The sequence below is a fragment of the Microplitis demolitor genome, chromosome 7 (genome assembly GCF_026212275.2).
Source record: "Microplitis demolitor isolate Queensland-Clemson2020A chromosome 7, iyMicDemo2.1a, whole genome shotgun sequence".
NCBI classification, from domain to species: Eukaryota; Metazoa; Arthropoda; class Insecta; order Hymenoptera; family Braconidae; genus Microplitis; species Microplitis demolitor.
This window is the reverse complement of record NC_068551.1, coordinates 21,551,528-21,569,702: the sequence shown is the minus strand read 5'-3', so window position 1 is coordinate 21,569,702 and position 18,175 is coordinate 21,551,528. Positions and strand designations below refer to the sequence as shown.

The 18,175-nt window shown below is 30.9% G+C and overlaps 2 protein-coding genes across 5 annotated transcripts in view; one reads left to right on the top strand and one right to left on the bottom strand.

The window, feature by feature from the left end:
• The window catches only part of LOC103579584 (glutamate receptor ionotropic, kainate 2), a 235,429-nt gene that overhangs the window by 84,007 nt on the left and 133,247 nt on the right, over nt 1-18,175 (bottom strand). The gene's annotated exons all lie outside the window — the stretch shown is intronic.
• The window catches only part of LOC103579583 (glutamate receptor ionotropic, kainate 2), a 52,876-nt gene that overhangs the window by 11,967 nt on the left and 22,734 nt on the right, over nt 1-18,175 (top strand). For all 3 annotated transcript variants that reach the window (XM_053740541.1, XM_053740542.1, XM_014441751.2), the window contains exons 3-4: nt 9,847-10,031; nt 13,598-13,755. In XM_053740541.1, coding sequence (XP_053596516.1) covers nt 9,847-10,031; nt 13,598-13,755 — 343 coding nt within the window. The remainder of the gene's footprint in view (nt 1-9,846; nt 10,032-13,597; nt 13,756-18,175) is intronic.

Genomic DNA, 18,175 nt, shown 5'->3' with positions numbered 1-18,175 from the left:
ATTGCAGTTTGTAAGTTAGTCATACGTAGATAAATTTATGAATAAAAAAAATATATATATATTTCTTGATCATAAACTTTTCTCCAGACATAAATTGAAATGTTTAAATTTATTTGGGTGGGATTTAAAACCATTAAAGGGGACTTGTGATACCGATACTGAGCAATCATTTATACATCAGACTGCAACTACTTTGGAAAACCACTATTGGCTAGAAGTTATTTAATGATCGTGGATTTTCCGGTGTGTTTCGCCGCACAGCTGATTGCTATCGATTTTGTGACGTTAATTAACGTTAATGGATCGAGCGAATCGGGTATAAAGACAAAACCGACGGTGTGTGCTTGGTTATCTTCCTATTATACTTGTGCTGCTATATATACATATATATACGAGGTAAATTTGAAACAGTAATGCAATAGATTATTTACGGCATTGTGTAACTTGTTAACAAAAAATTTTGACCAATAATTGGAGAGGCAATGGAGCATAGCCACTAACAATCTCTGCGCCTATCTTAATTTATCGATAAGATATTACATTTATTCAAAATTTTATGCACTTTCGAATTCAAAACCTAGAAAATACAGGTTACCAACTCAAATAGCCCATTGTAAATAATAATGAGTCAAAAATATGAAGCATAAAATTTTTTTAACTAGAATAAATATACTAGAAACATTAATTAAAACTCTTTAAAAAACTGGCCTAAAAATTTGAAATCCCGGTTCAAAAAAATAACGATTTCGACTTATTCGACTTAATTAACTGGGTTTTGGCTACACAATTTTTTTAACTTCAATATGACTTTTTGAAATCAAAAATTTAAGTCAACTGAGTCAAATGAAAGTGACATTGACTTGAATTTGACTCAGATGACTTAAACTTAAGTCAAAGCTAAGACAACGTGACTTTAATTTGACTTGGTTGGCATAAACCGGTACTAATTAAGACAACTTAGTCAAAAGCAAATGTGTTTTTCATTTATTACCAAAAGAACTTAAACTTTACTTGCTTTGGTTTTAATTTTTAAAATTACGCCGAAATCAAATTATTTTTTTGACCCGAAATGTTTCAAATTCAGAAGTTCCTCAAACGTAACATTTTTGGCGCGCTCTTAAATATAAAAAAGCCCAGATTTAATCTTGTCATTTTTTTCCCTCAACAATACAAACAAAACCCCCTCTCGAAGCGGAACTAACTCAAAACATACTAAATAATAAAAAAATCATTAACTCTTTATTCACTCGCGTTTACTCCATAAATTTATAAAAGTATATTTACTCAAGCTTCCATTAGCAATTGAATATTTTATTCCGTAAATATTTTTGTTTAAAATTTTCTATCCCACGTGGATTATAAACAATGCGTTAATATTTTTAAAAAATTTATCTGGCGGTAAGTTATCGAGTGAATATTTCATTGTCTTTGGCCTAGTCACCTCCTTTGTATTTAGATATATGAGAGTCCCAGAGGTAGAAGGAAGGCGTGTTGCCGAGGTTAATGTCAGTGATAGTGAAGCCGTTTGTCAGCTCAGGATATAGTAATGCCGCTTGTCATCGTATGTCCTAGCATACATACAACACCAATGCACACACCCACTCACACTTACCCGGAAAGCTAGGCCTACAAGCTGCATTTGCCTATGCATCAAACTACATCCTCACCCAGAGGTTCCCTACCCGATTACAGTCAACATCATCAACCGCGTTTGCCTCAGAGTACATAGATTCTCGTTTAATTACGCGATCATGTTTGATCACTCAGACTATGTGTGTGTGAGTGTTGTGCTCGAAGTTTATATCCAGTCTCTTATTTAACTATGATGCGAGTTCTATACTGATTTTTATCAGACATTACATGTTCTATCTTCCACACGGTTGTTTATTTATCGTCTCATCTCATCTCATCGATCCACTTCATTGCAAAAACACTTGCTGACTATATAAATAATCAACTGTTACACGAGATATTTTAATCACTCATATTACGAGTTCTCGACCATTAATGACTTTAGTTAAATATTTAAATTAACAATAACTGAAGATTTTAAAAATCTCAGTAAAATATTTTATGAAAAATTTATGCAATTTAATTTTTAAATAACTCGTTGGTTTTTTTTTTTTTATTAATTTCATAGTTAAACTAAATTGGAATCTTGACCCCTTTAAGTATTCTGATCATTATGATTACATTAACCTCCGTTAATTATTTTTTAATTACAAGCTTGAAAACTCAGACTTTTTAACGAGCCCTGGAAAATTTTAATACTTGTTTAATTTATAATACCAACTAAATAAACATATTTCTGGTTACGAAAAAGGGCAAATAGATGTTACAGTACCTGAACTATCGAACACAAAATTTGTTACGTGGTTATTGGTGCATACAGTCATTGTCTCAAAGCAATAGCCAGTAATAGTTGAATATGTATATGTGCATACATATATGCGGGTTGAACTATACCTAAATGCATGGAATACCGTAATGACTCGATTTGAGATTACACCAAGAGACCTAGATTCACCTACTGCCTAATGTTGTATTACTGCTCTGTGTTAGTGGATATGTGGCCTGTAACATTCGTATCTGTGGTTGCACTGCGGCTTCAATTGTTATCAATCGGTGAAATGAACATATACGCATATATATATATATATACATATATATAAATGCATATGGACATTGTTGTACACATAATCGTAAGGGTAGTGGCGTATAATGTTTCATTGAATATCTGATAGCGCGTTAGATTAATTTAACATACTTTATTTATTGTATTTGTTTATTTATAGAAATATATATATATATATATATAATTGCTTTTTGCGTACTAAAAAGCAGGTTTAAAGTTGCAAAAAACTTTCTACTCTTAGCCAATGCTTATTTTCCTAGACGGGTTATTGCGACATCACTTATTATTTTTAACTCAACGCGATAATGCAGTTAATGATGCACTGTGAATGCTTTATGTTAATTCATTAATTATTAATGTAATATTTTCTGGTGCCTTATGTATAATTTTTAGTTATTTATATATAGATAGTACACATTTATTATTGTAATTCGTGTTCAGCTAACTACTGCGTTATGTAACTGTGTAAGGGGTAGTATCCTCGATTTTGCATTTAACCCTTTCCCGATTTGGAGTCGCGAGGAGTCTCGGTGTGAGTCGCGTGGGAGTAAAACCAATCACAGTTCTGAGTAAGGCTGTGTGAGTAACAGTTCAATTGTAGTCATGCATGCATGCATGCCCATCTACTATTTTTTTACTTAAAGACGAAGACGTACGATTGAAATTAAGAGCAGGGACTTGAGGTCAACTAGGAAAAGTTTAAAATACATAAATGATATATATGTAATGCCAAGTAGATTTTATTGATAATTTGACACATAAATTTGTAGAGAGTTCACGATATAGAAGTGAATAATGGTGACAGGGTAAAGTAAAAGCGATTGTTCCAAAATGGAGCGGTTATGTGTGAGTAAAGCTTCGGATAAAAATTATTGGAATACGCGGAGAATATAATATCCGTGTAGAACGGTAATGTTGGTAATGGTAGGTAAGGCGATCGTAAAATGGTCACTCTGGGGGCACATAACTGTAAATTATGACAGCGTTGAGTGTATGTGTGGTTATATATATATATATATATATATTGCACTAAGCGGCGATGGTGTAAAAGCGTTTGGGTCTTTTCCACGCGCTTACTAAGTATCTTTCGTAACATTCATTCTTTCCCACTCTATTTAACTTTTTTTTTTTTCTTGTCATTTTACTATTTTAGATTTAATTTTTTTTATTTTTATTATTATTATTTTTTTTTTAGTATTATTTCTTTTGCGCGTTTTGTCGTAGGCATTGGTGTGGAACACTGAGATTTCGCTTCGCTTGAAATTTCTACAGTTCAAGCATTAAATTGGCCTTAAGCCAAATTTCGTGAATTTACATTTCAAATTACATTTCATCCGCATCATACACACATTACTTTTTATTTCTTGATTTTCGTTTATTTTATTATTACGTTTTTTTAAATATTATTTCGGTTTTTTTGTCAAATGAACAGGCTGCTTGTTCATTTGTCACGATTGAATAATTTAATATTAATTCTGTTAAATGTTAAATAAATTATAAATAAAGATGAATGGAAATTTTTTATTTTTATGAATAATTAACCGCGTTATGTACAATTGAATTACATTTATAGATTTAATTATAGATTTGTTCGTCAGATAAATTTTACATTTTCTTTTATTCACTTTGGAAAAATTTCTTACTCTATTCTCGTGTAATAAAAGTTATATTACATGTATTTTTATTACGATCTCTTTATTGACTAAGTTATTATTAGATGGGGAGAAAAATATTTTATTTTATTAAGGCAATAAAAAGGGCGAGTTTTGTGTCACATGGCTTCAAGATTTCAGTCACGATATACTTACATTTTATACATATATTTTCACTATATATTTCTGTATATAAATGGTAGCATGAAAAAAAGACATTAAATTTATATCATTATAAATGATGTTTTACTTAACTAGACATCACATGGTCGCCCGCCACTATCTCATTCGACCAATCAACAAACGAATAAAATAGTCACAGAAATTACGTAAAATGATACGACATCCGGTCATCAACTTTTTAGAAGAGGATAAAAAAAATTGTGTCAATTTTATGATGACAAATTATTAAACAAAAGGAGGGGCAAAATGGGATACCCACAAATTTTTTTTAAATTTTGTTCTTACGCTTTGGCTTAGAAATTATATCCCATACACGGAAAAAAATTATGGAAAGTGTTTCTATGCATTATAGGACTGGTTCCCATAATGGTATAGGAACTGTAGCCATACTATTATAAGGATATATTATGGTTCCTATATATTATGGGAACCATCCCTATAATAGTATGGGTACAATTCCCATACCATTAGAGGAACCATTCCCATAATGGTATGGAAATAGTTCCTATACCAATATGGGAACCATTCCCATAATATTATGGAAACGATTCCCATAATGTGATGGGAACCATTCCTATAATATGATAAAATTTTTTTGGCAAAATAGTGTAGAAATTTTTTTTAAAATTTGAGATTTTATCGAAATTTAAATTTTTATTTCAAAAATTTGAATTTTCTTGAATGTTCTGCGCTGACAAAAAATTTCTGTTAAAAATTTTGATGCTTTTTTGCCGAATACAAATTTTTTTGTTCAATGTTTGAATTTTTGTTTTTATGTTTAATAATATTTCTGTGTATTATGGAAGTGATTTTCACACTTTTCTTTTAATTACTATTTTTATGATAGTATGGGAACCACTCCCATAGCATTATAGCAATGATTCCGATAATGGTATAGGAACTATTCCCATAATGATATAGGAAATATTCCAATTGCATTATGGGAACCATTCCTATAAATTATGGGAATAGATTCTATAATTTATCGGAATAGTTCCTATATATTATGGAAATGATTCCCATAATATTACAGGAAGTCTTTCCATAAATGATAGGAACCATCTTTATAATTATAGGGACTCTTCCTATAATTATGTAAAACATTCCTATAATTATAGGAACTGTTCCCATAATTTATAGTCGTAATTCCTATACTGGTATAGAAAAGAATTTCACAAAATTATGGGAACCATCCCATAACATTTTTTTGCGTGTATAATATTTAAATTTCAATTCACACGTGTATAATAATTTAATTTTATTAAAAACATTTTTTTTGAGGCTACTCCATTTTACCCGAGAATAAAAATTTTTTTAATTTCGCAATCGGAGTTTGTTTTTTTATGTTATTTGATCATAACTAAAAAGATTACTGTAATTAAGATGAAACAATTCAATACACGCATGGATTGATGAAAATAAAATTTTTTTTTGTAAACTCGATTAAAAAATAAAAGGGATTATCTAAAATATTCAGATGGCTGGGCTTAAATAAGAGCATAAAAACATACCGATCATTGTTTTAGCATTCAACAAAATAATGTACAGATTAACAAACAATGTACATTTTTTTCACTTCGATTTTTGTTCATACTTTAAAAAATTGAAAATAAATATGAAGTTTACTTTTAATCCGCCGCGAGTTTTATTGAAATTACTGGGCGTGAGAAGTAACAAACGAAAATTACAAAGTAGTAATAGACAGATCTGTTGTATAAATTTTTTTTTCGATATAATTGGATCGATGCTGCAAATATTGTACTTAAAAAACAAACGCACTGAGCACCGAACCTCCAGCTAAAAAATATTAAAAAATCTGTTGTTATTTAAAATAAAATAAATAAATTACATAGCATAACTTTACAATGTTGCCGTTAAATTGAGTTCAAAATTACTGTGATAGTATATGTAAAATTCTAAATATAACCATTTAATTATCCGTATGACTCAGACCTTGTGTAAATTAAACTCTGCAATTTTCACTCTCCGTCGAGTGAAATTAATTCTGTGAGAAGATTAAATAAATAATACTCTTTATCAACTTCACATTTTTTTGAAGGATAATTATCTACAAAATATCCTCGGGTTTAAAATTGTTTTAAAAATTTTTTCTCACAATATTTCGATGCAAAAACTCCGAAACCCTCTATAAAGTTCACAAGGGCATGAAAAATTAAGCGAGATCGAAATAAAAAAGAGCGACCAATAAATAAAAACGGTCTCCATAATACTGACACTGACGTATCTCATAAATCTATAAACAACAATATATTTTTTGCTGTAAAAAAAAGAAAATAATAATAAAAACATGTTTATACACTTTGATCTATACACTCCTAACGTTATTATCCGAAGGAATTCCCCTTTGTGAATTTTTATCATAGCATATCTGTCTGTGCTCGTGAATAATGCATGTCGGATCGGGCTCGCAGTAGTAGAGATCGAGGTCCGTTCTGACATGGTGTTCGTGTTAGGCCACGCGCACCACCGACAGAGTGGTGGTCCACTGCCAGGACGGAACCCACAGTGATATATACAGTATTTTATATCCTTGACAAGAGTGGGTGTCTAGCGGGAATTACTTGAGCCATAAATTTTACACCAAAGACCTCGACGTTGCGCTGCTGAAAATGAGCTAACGTCCACTACGGTCAAGCACCTTTTGCCTGGCTATTCAACTCTCCTAGTACAACTACAACCTCAACTACAATTATAATCACATATATATTAATATTTATACTTGCTATCAAAGTCACATTGAATTTTTTAAATTATTACACTGCAAAAAGAGCGGTGTTTAAATGAAATAACACCGCTGTAGGCAGTGTTAAAATACCAGTGTTAAATTGGTGTAAAAAAATTTCACGTATACAAATTAGAAAAAAAAATTTATTACATATAAAAAAAATATAAAAATTTAATGAATAAGGTACTCGCGGGTAATAAGGCCTAAGTGACAGAAATTATATTTAAAATAACCGCCTCCGCTAAAGGCTACTCTAGTAGAAGGGTCTTGCATAGAGATGTTACCACAAATTTATAGAGACCCGATACCACGTTCTCTGTCTTCTATATTTCATCATACGTCATATGCTGTCGTAGCGCAGAAGAAATTATAAAAAACAATCTAGTCTTCTGACTCTTAAAAAGTATTGTTGCTAAATTTAAGTGATGATTCATCTCTAATACCAATTTTATTAAGTATAGTTAAACTATTCCAGTTTGTTTAACCCGTAGGCCTTATTACCCTACCGTAGTAAAATAAGGCCTATTCGTATGGTTTTTGCAAAAGTATAATTTTTTGTTTGTTTATGGTAAAAATTACCATTACTTCATTACATTTTATGGCTAATGTATTGAAATAAAGATTAATGATACATTTCGATAATTAAATGCAATATTTTCGATTCTATTAAAAATCTCCCTTAGCTAGACCTATTACCCGCAGGTACTTTATTATCTGGAGGAAATTTAAATTTTGCTATGGACTTATTTAAATAATTATTTATGTTATACGTAATTTATTTAAAAATTACACAATTCTGAAAAATATTTTAACACCGGGAAATTTTTTTAACACCGGTAAAGAATATTTACATCGGCGACGATGTTGTTTAACACTGCTTCCGGTGTTGAAATTTAACACCTACTGCTTGGACTTACCCCGGTTTTTTTTCAGTGTCTTATTATAATTTTTTTTTTTTAAATTTAAATAACAAGAAAGGCCCGAACAGCAAAGAAATAAAAAATAGTCGAAGGCAATTTTGTAAAATTTTTTTTTAAGAAATGAGACGAATTTTAAAAAAAAATATTCGGGTTGAAAATTGATTGAAAATAAAAAAAAGTGAGTAAAATTTCAGGCGACCCCATATCACTGGACCTTCCTCTAAATATTAATTTATTTATAGGATTCAAAATTTATTCAGTTCAATGATAACGTATAAAAAAAAAAAAACTTTGTTATCTTAATAAAATAATCAATTTTATGATTCATGTATTTTATTTCAGCTATTTTATTTTTTTTATCAAACATTTGTGATGCTGGTTTGTAGAACGTATGGTTTAACGGACGTTGGCAATATTTTCCAACGGATTACAGAGTCAAGTTCGATATAGAGAACCGAGTCGTGTCTCTACAAATAAATACATGTTGTGAATAAATTTATCTTGCGCGAATTTTTATTTTTATTTTATTTACTTTCTATACGTACTTTTAAAATATCAAATATTTATATAAAATTCAATTAATTTATTTTTTTTTTAATACACAAATTTTATGACTATTCGTTTTAAAATAGATAATATTTACTCAGTTGGAGTTCAAGCAGAATTTTTTATTTTCGTACATTCAAATGTAAATACTACCTACCACTGATACCGATTTGTTATTACATCCATGAAAATTAATATCATATATATTTTATCAATTACTTTACATGATAAAAATATTTCGGCAAATTGATTCAGATGGAAACGAGCGCAATAGAAATTTATTTAAAAAATATACAAAATTATATAAATTTTAAAATTTCATATATTTATTTAAATAATTACGTTGTAGTATATTCAGATATGATTAAAATTTAATTTATATATATGAAAAAATTTATATTCATATCATGTTTCACAAAAGGGTGAAGTCAAATTTCGCAGAGTCAATTTATAGATATATATATATATATATATATATATATATATATATATATATATATATATATATATATATACATCTGATATAAGAGATGAGCTGAAGCAATCGAATGTGATAACAAAACGAAACCGTTCATGTTGAAAGCAATATCCAAAAGATAAACTATTTCATCGACTCCAAATATCCATTTGGGATAAACGTTACTTTTTATTTGCTTTTCTTCAATTTTATTTGTCCGACAGTAGATCTTTTTTAATACTTCGATACAGAAAAAAAATAAAAATAATAATTAAATGACATGAGATGAGTTTTTGTATGAAAAGTTTTTATAAATCTCGTTTAATTTTACGAATAAAATTTCAAAATATTAAGGACTGACGAAAAATACGTCATCATAAAAAAAAAAAATTTTTTAAAGCCGTTTTATAATTTTTTCGAACGTAAGGTGGAATGGAGTTGCTTTAAAAAAAAATGTCTTTAATATTATTAACATTAAATTTTTTTAATCTATCACTCAATTAGTAAAAGCTCTCGCCGCAATTTTAATTCCGTACAAAAATAAAACATTATTTTAATATGGAATAGTTAAAAAATTCGTTTTAATGTACAGATTTAAGCCGTGGGATATTTTTATTATGCAGAGACGTCGCATAAAAAAAAAGCAAACACGGGAATAAATAAATAAATGAATAATATATGTCTATATATTTTTTTTTAAAACACAGTATGTCATTTACTGAGCACTGGAGTAGCTGCGATTTTCGGGCCGCAAAGTGCGCATACTGCATCTCACGTGCAAAGCATCTGTGACACGATGGAAATACCACACTTGGAAACGCGGTGGGACTACCGACTTCGTCGTGAAAGCTGTCTCGTCAACCTTTATCCACATCCGACGACTTTATCTAAGGTAAGTCATTTTTATTATACACTAAAATATTATATTTAACCCCCGACTATTCGGCACTCGGTTTAAAAATAAATAATTCAAAACGCTGGGTTGTAACGACTAAAATTACGGAAATTAAATTTAAATTTCAAATCAATAACATGAAAATATATTTTTTGTCTGAAGCTGAAGGAAAATATTTATTTTAGTATTTTTTTTTTTTTTGTCCACTTCTATGACATCTGTTTATATTTAAGCAGATCCTTTGCCAGTGATACTGCAACATGACCTGGTAATAGTTTTGTTGGCAATGACAGACATCTTGGAGCTCTAAGAGTTGCTATGAATAGGAAAGACACATAGAGAGAGAGTGGAGTGGAGTGGAAAGTAGGGAGCGAGTTGTGCAAAGAAAAGTCAGGGTATAAAATGTCTTTCTGTGTATAAAAGAGTCTAACTGTGAAGGAAAATAAGTATGAGGGCGTGGGAAAGCAAGGGGCGAAAGGGAAATATGGTTTTGCAGTTCAATTTACTTGAAGGATCAAAGGAGCTGTTGGTGTTCACACAAAAAAGGCCATCGAACGGGAGAGATCCAGATGCCCTTTGATTTCTTTAGATTGCATCTTTGGCCTGAGGAATCTCCAATGCTTCAGATCCTCGGTGCACCTTCAATTGCTACCAGTAACGATCTCAACTATTATTCATTTATTTATATATTTTATTTCATATCTAGACAAAGTAACGTTAAAGTCTATTTATTTTTCCTATTAAAAATTGGGTGGCGATAAAAAAAACGGAATTCCGGAAATTCGAAACGAGTGACTTTTTACGCTCGGAAAAAATTATTTTTTAAACGTTCAATTAGTTGGCTAAATATGTAAATTTTTTAAAAAAATTCTTCATATGTGTCGATGTCATGTGAACTCGAAATAACATTTTAAATATTTTTTTCGGTTCAAATTAATCGAATTATTGACCCTGTACTGGAAAAATTTCCCACTAAAAAAATAACGTCACTCGAAAAATATTTCATCCAAATTATTTTCCAATGGAAGCAAATATGATTTGCATATAAATTGAGAAAAAAACAATGAAATTTTTCAGAGTATTCGATTTATAATATTTTTGAGTGTATTTACTTAAATACTAGTTTCAAAGATACAAATATATAAATATCATGAAGCGGGTTTGAGAGCTAACGAAAATCACTAGCTATCCCCGAAGGACACACGTGAATTGAATCATACGATTGCTGCGCAAGTTGCCAGCATTTATAATATGTAAAATGCTAAGAGCTAGTGTCAAATCATATATGTATCTGATTTATTCAACTGGTTTGTGTGTATGCGTATGTATATATAAGATATATAAGATATAACTCAGTCACATACGTGTCTAAAATAGTAACTCCATAACAATGATAAATTCCGCTTTGCTGCACGACAATGGCCTAGAAAAGGGCTCGGGTTGAATTTTCCCGATATACTGTTATAGAGTTATAAGTTTGGAATGGGGGAAACATGGAGATGCCTGTTCTAATGCCTCCTGCCTGCCTCGTTCCCTCCCGCATAGCGACACTCGGAAAGTCACTATACCCAGGGGTTATTTTGGCCTGAAATATTTCCACACAATTTACATTGCCCACTGAATTCAACTCGTCTAATTTTCTCTCGCATGAATACACATATATATATACATAAAATATGTAGTACATAGTTTTGTACAGGTGTGGAACTCATCACGCAGTAAGAATACGTAATGCCGCTGCGCACTATCACTCCCTACAAATCATTTTATAGTTATGAATTATTGCTGACAAGAAAATCACGCTCAATTGGTTGTCATGAATTTCATTAAATTTGTTTTATATGACAATATTTTTTTTTACATAATACTATAGAAAATAGAAGAGATAAAATGTAGATTATTCAGTTTAGTAAAAAGTTTTTAAAATAAAATAACTCATGAAAACGCTCCATGTTGCAATAAAAATAACCAATTGAAATTCATGAGTTAACACGTTTGCGGATAAGAGGGCTATAAAATTTATTAATGATTGACTTGAACAGCAAATCCATTTGTACATATGATTTATATAGTCTATTAATTTTTTTTTTATTTGTTGCCTTATTTTGGCAGAGGTTTATGAATTATTATTATAAATTAATATGGGATTTTGAGCGATAGAATATTGAACAACACGAAATGTAAACTTTACTACGGTAATTTTACCACGATAGCTTATTCAAAATGGCAGCCCTCAGTTAAAGTCTTCTTTTATCCTGCTAAATACTCTGTTGTGATTAGTCTGTTTCATTTCGACGGGCGAAATTATGAAATATATAGAATAAGCTAGAATAAGCTGCATTAAACAAATAAATTATTACCACTAATCAATAGATTAAATTTCCCATTACATGAAAATATAGAAGACTAAAATTTCAAACTGCTACACAGTAAGTTACGATGAACTTTGGCTTGAAAATTTAAGTCCGTTGTATAAACGAACCCGGTCGTTCCGGTTATGAAGCTGCATCGACTCACAATAGCAGCATCAACGGATTCTGGCAAACCATCGACTTAAAAAGCTTTTCTCACTTCTTTTCTACAGGCAAAATTTTTTTACAAGAACAGGAAGGTCTTAGAAATTCACCAACACCAAAGTTATTTTTACGAAGATCGTTTTTATTTTCAAAACAACTAACCCCCTCCCTCTTCGATAAACAATTCTCTGGGGCGGGTCAATCTCGAGAGAGCGGATGTAACTTTTGGACATGACCGTCTCAGTTATTGAAACTCAAAGATCAAAGTCGCTCTGATGCCATAAATTAATTAAGGATTTAATTAAAGCAAATTTCGCGGGACAAAGTAACAACAATTTGTAAAAGTGTTCATTAAATTATGATATTGTAGATATACCTACAGAGGGTTATAAATTAGTGTGGAAACTGTTGAGGTAGTAGTTAAACTTGTTTGCTGATAATACAACCCAAAGCTTTTGGAAAACTTGAAGCTATATCGGAAATTTTGAGTTAAGAAATGCGAAATCCTGATAACTTTCTCTTACTCGCGCTCCACCACTGACTTTATTGTGCAAAACTTTGTTTTAAGTTAGTGGACGTAAGTACTGTATAGTTCACAGTTCACAGTCCATACTGCACATTGTACACTCCACAGTCAAAGGTATTATATACGGTAAAGTCTGTTTTAGTGTGGTCTATAGTTTTAGTTGCAGTAGTATAAGTAAGAGAGCAGGTATACGGTCAATGACTTTATTCCCAAGCTACTGATTTTTCCTCCATTTTATAGAGTTGGTTTGTGAAACACGTCGAGAAATAGCTGCTGTACTTTATTTTTCCGACAATTTTAACATCGATCCAATCCAAATAAACGAATTTACTGCTATTGTATGTGATAATATATATATACACTCATATAAAAAAATATATAACGGGGATATAGAGAAGCGAGTTATTTTTTTTTTACATATGCATATAATCCGATTATTGAAAACGATATGTATTTTTTTAAATTTCATGGCAATTTAAAAATTCAATAAAAAAATGTATGTTTAAATTTATATTTTTCAGGCATATGTGGATCTTGTAAGAGCATGGGGATGGAAGAGCTTCACTATTATTTATGAAAATAATGAAGGATTAGTGAGACTGCAGGAATTACTGAAGGCTCATGGACCTAGTGAATTTCCGATCGCTGTCCGACAATTGGGCGAAACTGACGATTATCGGTGAGCATGATTTAATATCTACTTTATAGATATAGATATATATTGTTTATGTAATAAGAGAAGCTTATGATGAGTGGAATTTAATAAATAGTCGAAATCTGGATCGCAGATCGGAGGTTATGGTAACGGAAGCTTTGTTTGAGGGAAATGCGCTGAATTAAAGTTTTCCCACCAGGAGTTAGTTCAAATAAAATATTTTGTCGAGCTTTGGAGGGATTTCGAAGTAAATTCATTAGAGTTATTAATGAAATCCTTGATGGAGGAAAAATACTTTAAATGATTCTGGAGTTTATGTAATTTTATTTCGTTGCCATGCCAAATTCGTTCGCTAACTCGCCTTTTGTTATCTTATCGGAGTAGAGTGGATTTAACTGATTTCTGGTGACTTTTAGTTGGATTAGGTAATCCTAAATACTTTTTAAAACTATATGTACATAGGGGATGTGAGTCAATTAAGTTTTACTATCAGCAACTTTTTTTGAGCCAAATTGGTCAATTTTCTAATCAAGAGAATTCATTTCCGTATTTTCAGTAAAATTAAAATACTATACACTGTAAAATATCGGGAGTAATTAAGGATTTTATTAAAATCCGAATCCGCATACGGAGTAAATAGGGATTTTTTATGGGCAAAAATCTCGTGGGGTAACTATTTACCCCGGTTTATAGTTTACAGGTTTAAAAAAATGGGTTTGTAGTTCTAAAGTTAAATAAATATGCAGTCATCCACTCCGCATTCACTCCGGATTTAATTCGCGTTCATTTCGAAAATTTTTTACAGTGTATTAATTTGGGTGTAAATTAAAAAAAAAATCTATTAAAATTTTTTTATTTTGGCTCACTATCCTCCATATTTAATTTATAACCCGTAGAGTTTGAATGCTGTCTTTGCACTTATTTTTTCTGGCGCTGACTGGTGTATTGTAAAAACTTTTATCAATAGAGTAATCAGTCTTCAGTTAAAAAAATGACTTACAAGCCATAAAAAAACCATTTAAAATTTCTTTAAATTTCTCCAGATGTAAGAAACTTCAGAGCGAAAAAGTTGCATATCTATACTCAATTCCCCTAAAAAAGTAATCGAAAAACTAGTTTGGTAATTTCTAAAATAAAATTCAATTAAATTCAATTGAGCTTCACATTCTATTCGATATTTATTTCAATTTAAAATTTTTATAGTTTGTCAGTAAATCACATCATAGCTATAAAAATTTGTTATTGCTATAATTAAAAGCACTTATGAGCCACAAGGCAAGAACTGCTGTGGGAAAACGTGATAAGTGGAGCATTAATATATATCTATATATATTTATATTTCATAGCAAGTCGTATAGGTTGTGGACTTAGCGCAGTGGTTCAATAAAGAGACTTTTTAGTTTAAACTTGCTTGTGAGAGTGTTCATGCGTGTGCATCGTTGTGTCTCAGTGTGTCAGCTACTTTTAACGCTTACTTCTTTTCACCTGGGAATCTGAATGAAAAGTAGTCTCGGGGGTGAGACCAAGCGTAAAGTTTTACTCGTCGGATAACTCGTGGTGCGGTGGGGTGTTGGATGGTGTAGTGAGTTTACCAACCGGAAGGTACGTGTTTTAGAGACTGCCTATTCCTCCCGGTGGACATCCTATGCCAGAAGGAAAACTACGGTACAATGCAGTCAAGTCTTCTTTGACATCCATTATATTCTCTATAACGACTATGGAGTAAGATGAGTACGATATCATAAATGTTGGCGATGCCACAACCACACTAGGGAAATAAAACGATCATGTTCTTGTCCCAAACTTGTTTACTCACCCTACTAACATATATTATACATATTTATACAGCCGAGTATTATGAGATTGCGTGACACACAAATACTGGGCGCCATTCTGTGTTTACTGTTCCGACCAAAGCTACAAATAATAATCATTATCATTTTTTATCGCTTCCCATCAGAGTAAACTCTTAAATATCGCACTGTGTATTCTACCCGATTAATATTTCAGAGTTTATAAATTGACTGAAAAATTCATTTTTAAAAACTGGACTGAAGTAGGGTAGAAGTAGCACTCGTGGCAGTTGCTCCATTTTTGGATACTTAATAATTTATTTTAATTATTGAAAAAGTATAAACTAAAATTTCAATTATAATAGTAGGGTAAAAATATCTTTGATATTTAAAAATTATTTTATTTGAATTTTTGAAAATTTAAAAAAAAAATATTTCGAAAAGTTAATCAAAAGTTTAAAACTTCAATCATGATAAGGGTTTTGTTTAACAATAGAGCTTTATTTCGTACATATGTGTGGCCGTATGTATGAGTTGGGAAATAAGAGATGCAATAATACGAAATGGTGTCTATTCTTTTGATGTGATGCAATACAAAATTGTGAAGGCTTCTATTTTGTACACAAGAGAGGAATTTCATCGGAACGAAGAAGAAAATCGAGGAATCCAATATTCAGGGGAACTGGACGTAAACTGACTACGCGATATAGAGATCCGACGGGTTAGCGACGTTAGGTCCTTTGTATATTCACATACAATTGTGCACCCACACGGTCAATATATACATCCATATGTGTGGTTGTTTATGCTCGGGTATATGTAAATATACACATATATACCCGAGCATATACGAATAGAATTTGAAATAATTTATGAGTCAGCACGATGCAGCAGTAGACTCTCGTAACGACTGATGGATGCGAGTTGTTACTTGTACTTTATATAAATGCGTTTCATGCTCTGCTGACAACAATAATTCAAAAAAAGCTAAGTTTTGAATTTAACAAAATTTACTTACACAAATCACTCAATCACTCTTTCTCGTCGTATGTACACATTTACCTACTTTTTTCTTATATTCGAGTCGAGGTGTTGTTTTTCTCTTATTTTGGCCTCTAGTGACATCCGTGCAGCACCAGTATTGGTCAATAAAGAATAGTCCAATTCGCGAAATGTCATTGGAATAAAAAGTTGGCTCTGCTGGAGACAATTTTTCTTGAATAACCTCCCTGTACACGTATATCTGCATTAGACGTTGAGTGATTTATAGGCTACATAGACATTGACAGTTTTGTTGAACGCTTCACCGAGTATTTTGTGTAGCATATCCAAAACTCATCTATATATATATTAGGGTATGGGCCAAAAATAAAAATTCATTTTTTTCCTTTAGTTACCGTGAAAATATCATTCACAATGACGAAAAAAAATTCTGGTAAATAAAGTTTCAGCTCTTAATATTAATATTAAGAAATGGCTCTTCGATTTGATGTCAAATTCTTGAAATCTATCAGAACGCAACTTTTTTTAAGAGCTTGACATTGAAATGGAAATAACTATACAGTTATGCGGAATTGTGAAAAACTTTATGAGAAATAATTTGTAGGGAACAAATGACTTCCCATTTTTTTGAAAATTTCTAAGTTTCATAGCGGGAAGTTAATTCAAAATAATGTTCAATTATACATACAAAAGTGGTTCGGAAATTTGAAAAACTAATTTTTCATAAAATTTCGAACTATTGCTTTTTGACCCTCTCTCCTCTAAACAAACATACATTAAGCGACAATATTATAGGATTAGATTGAAACAATCACTGCCTAAGTCACCAAATACCAAATAGAGTGAAATTTAATAGCGTCTATTGTCAGCGGTTTATAATATAATCACAGTAATACTAATTGTTATTTTATTGTTAAATATAAACTAATGTAAAATTATCAAACGGCATTATTACCGAGCTTACTAGCATGTATAGCTACTAAAATTCAGAATTGATAAAGTTGTTGCTAAAGTTGTTTTCCCATTTGGCGGACAAATGAACTAACTAACGTCGTGTTTCATTATTACTTTTACTGAGCGTATTGACTTGCTAATAATGGGTAAACATATGTTCATGTACAAGACTATTATTGGTATGCACTTTAGTATTATTTAATTCTAGTTTATATGCGCATACAAAATTTACCTTCTACTCTATTTTCTCTGACGTTCTACATGTGAGTTAAGTCCGTGATTATAAATTATTAACTTCTGACAAAATGTACAGTACACTTGACCACATATTTCATGCTCGGTAGCCCCCATTATTATTGACTTAACTTGTGGCATTTGACAACTATTTCATCAGCTATCTGCTTTCACTCACATACATATAAATATATATATGCGTCTATTCACTGTGCAGTTAAAAAATACATGCTTTGTCGCATTGTGAACTGATCGTGATTTACACCCGATACACGATGTACGAGCAAATTAAACGGTATTATAAATTTAACGATTCGATTAACTAATGTTGAAGCTTAATCGGTTGATGTATGAACGCACCGACTTTGTAAGCCGCTGTGGTTCAGTACTCATGTATCAAACGGATATACATTTTACAGTACAACAAAATAAAATGATGGATGAATTCAATGAAAACCGGC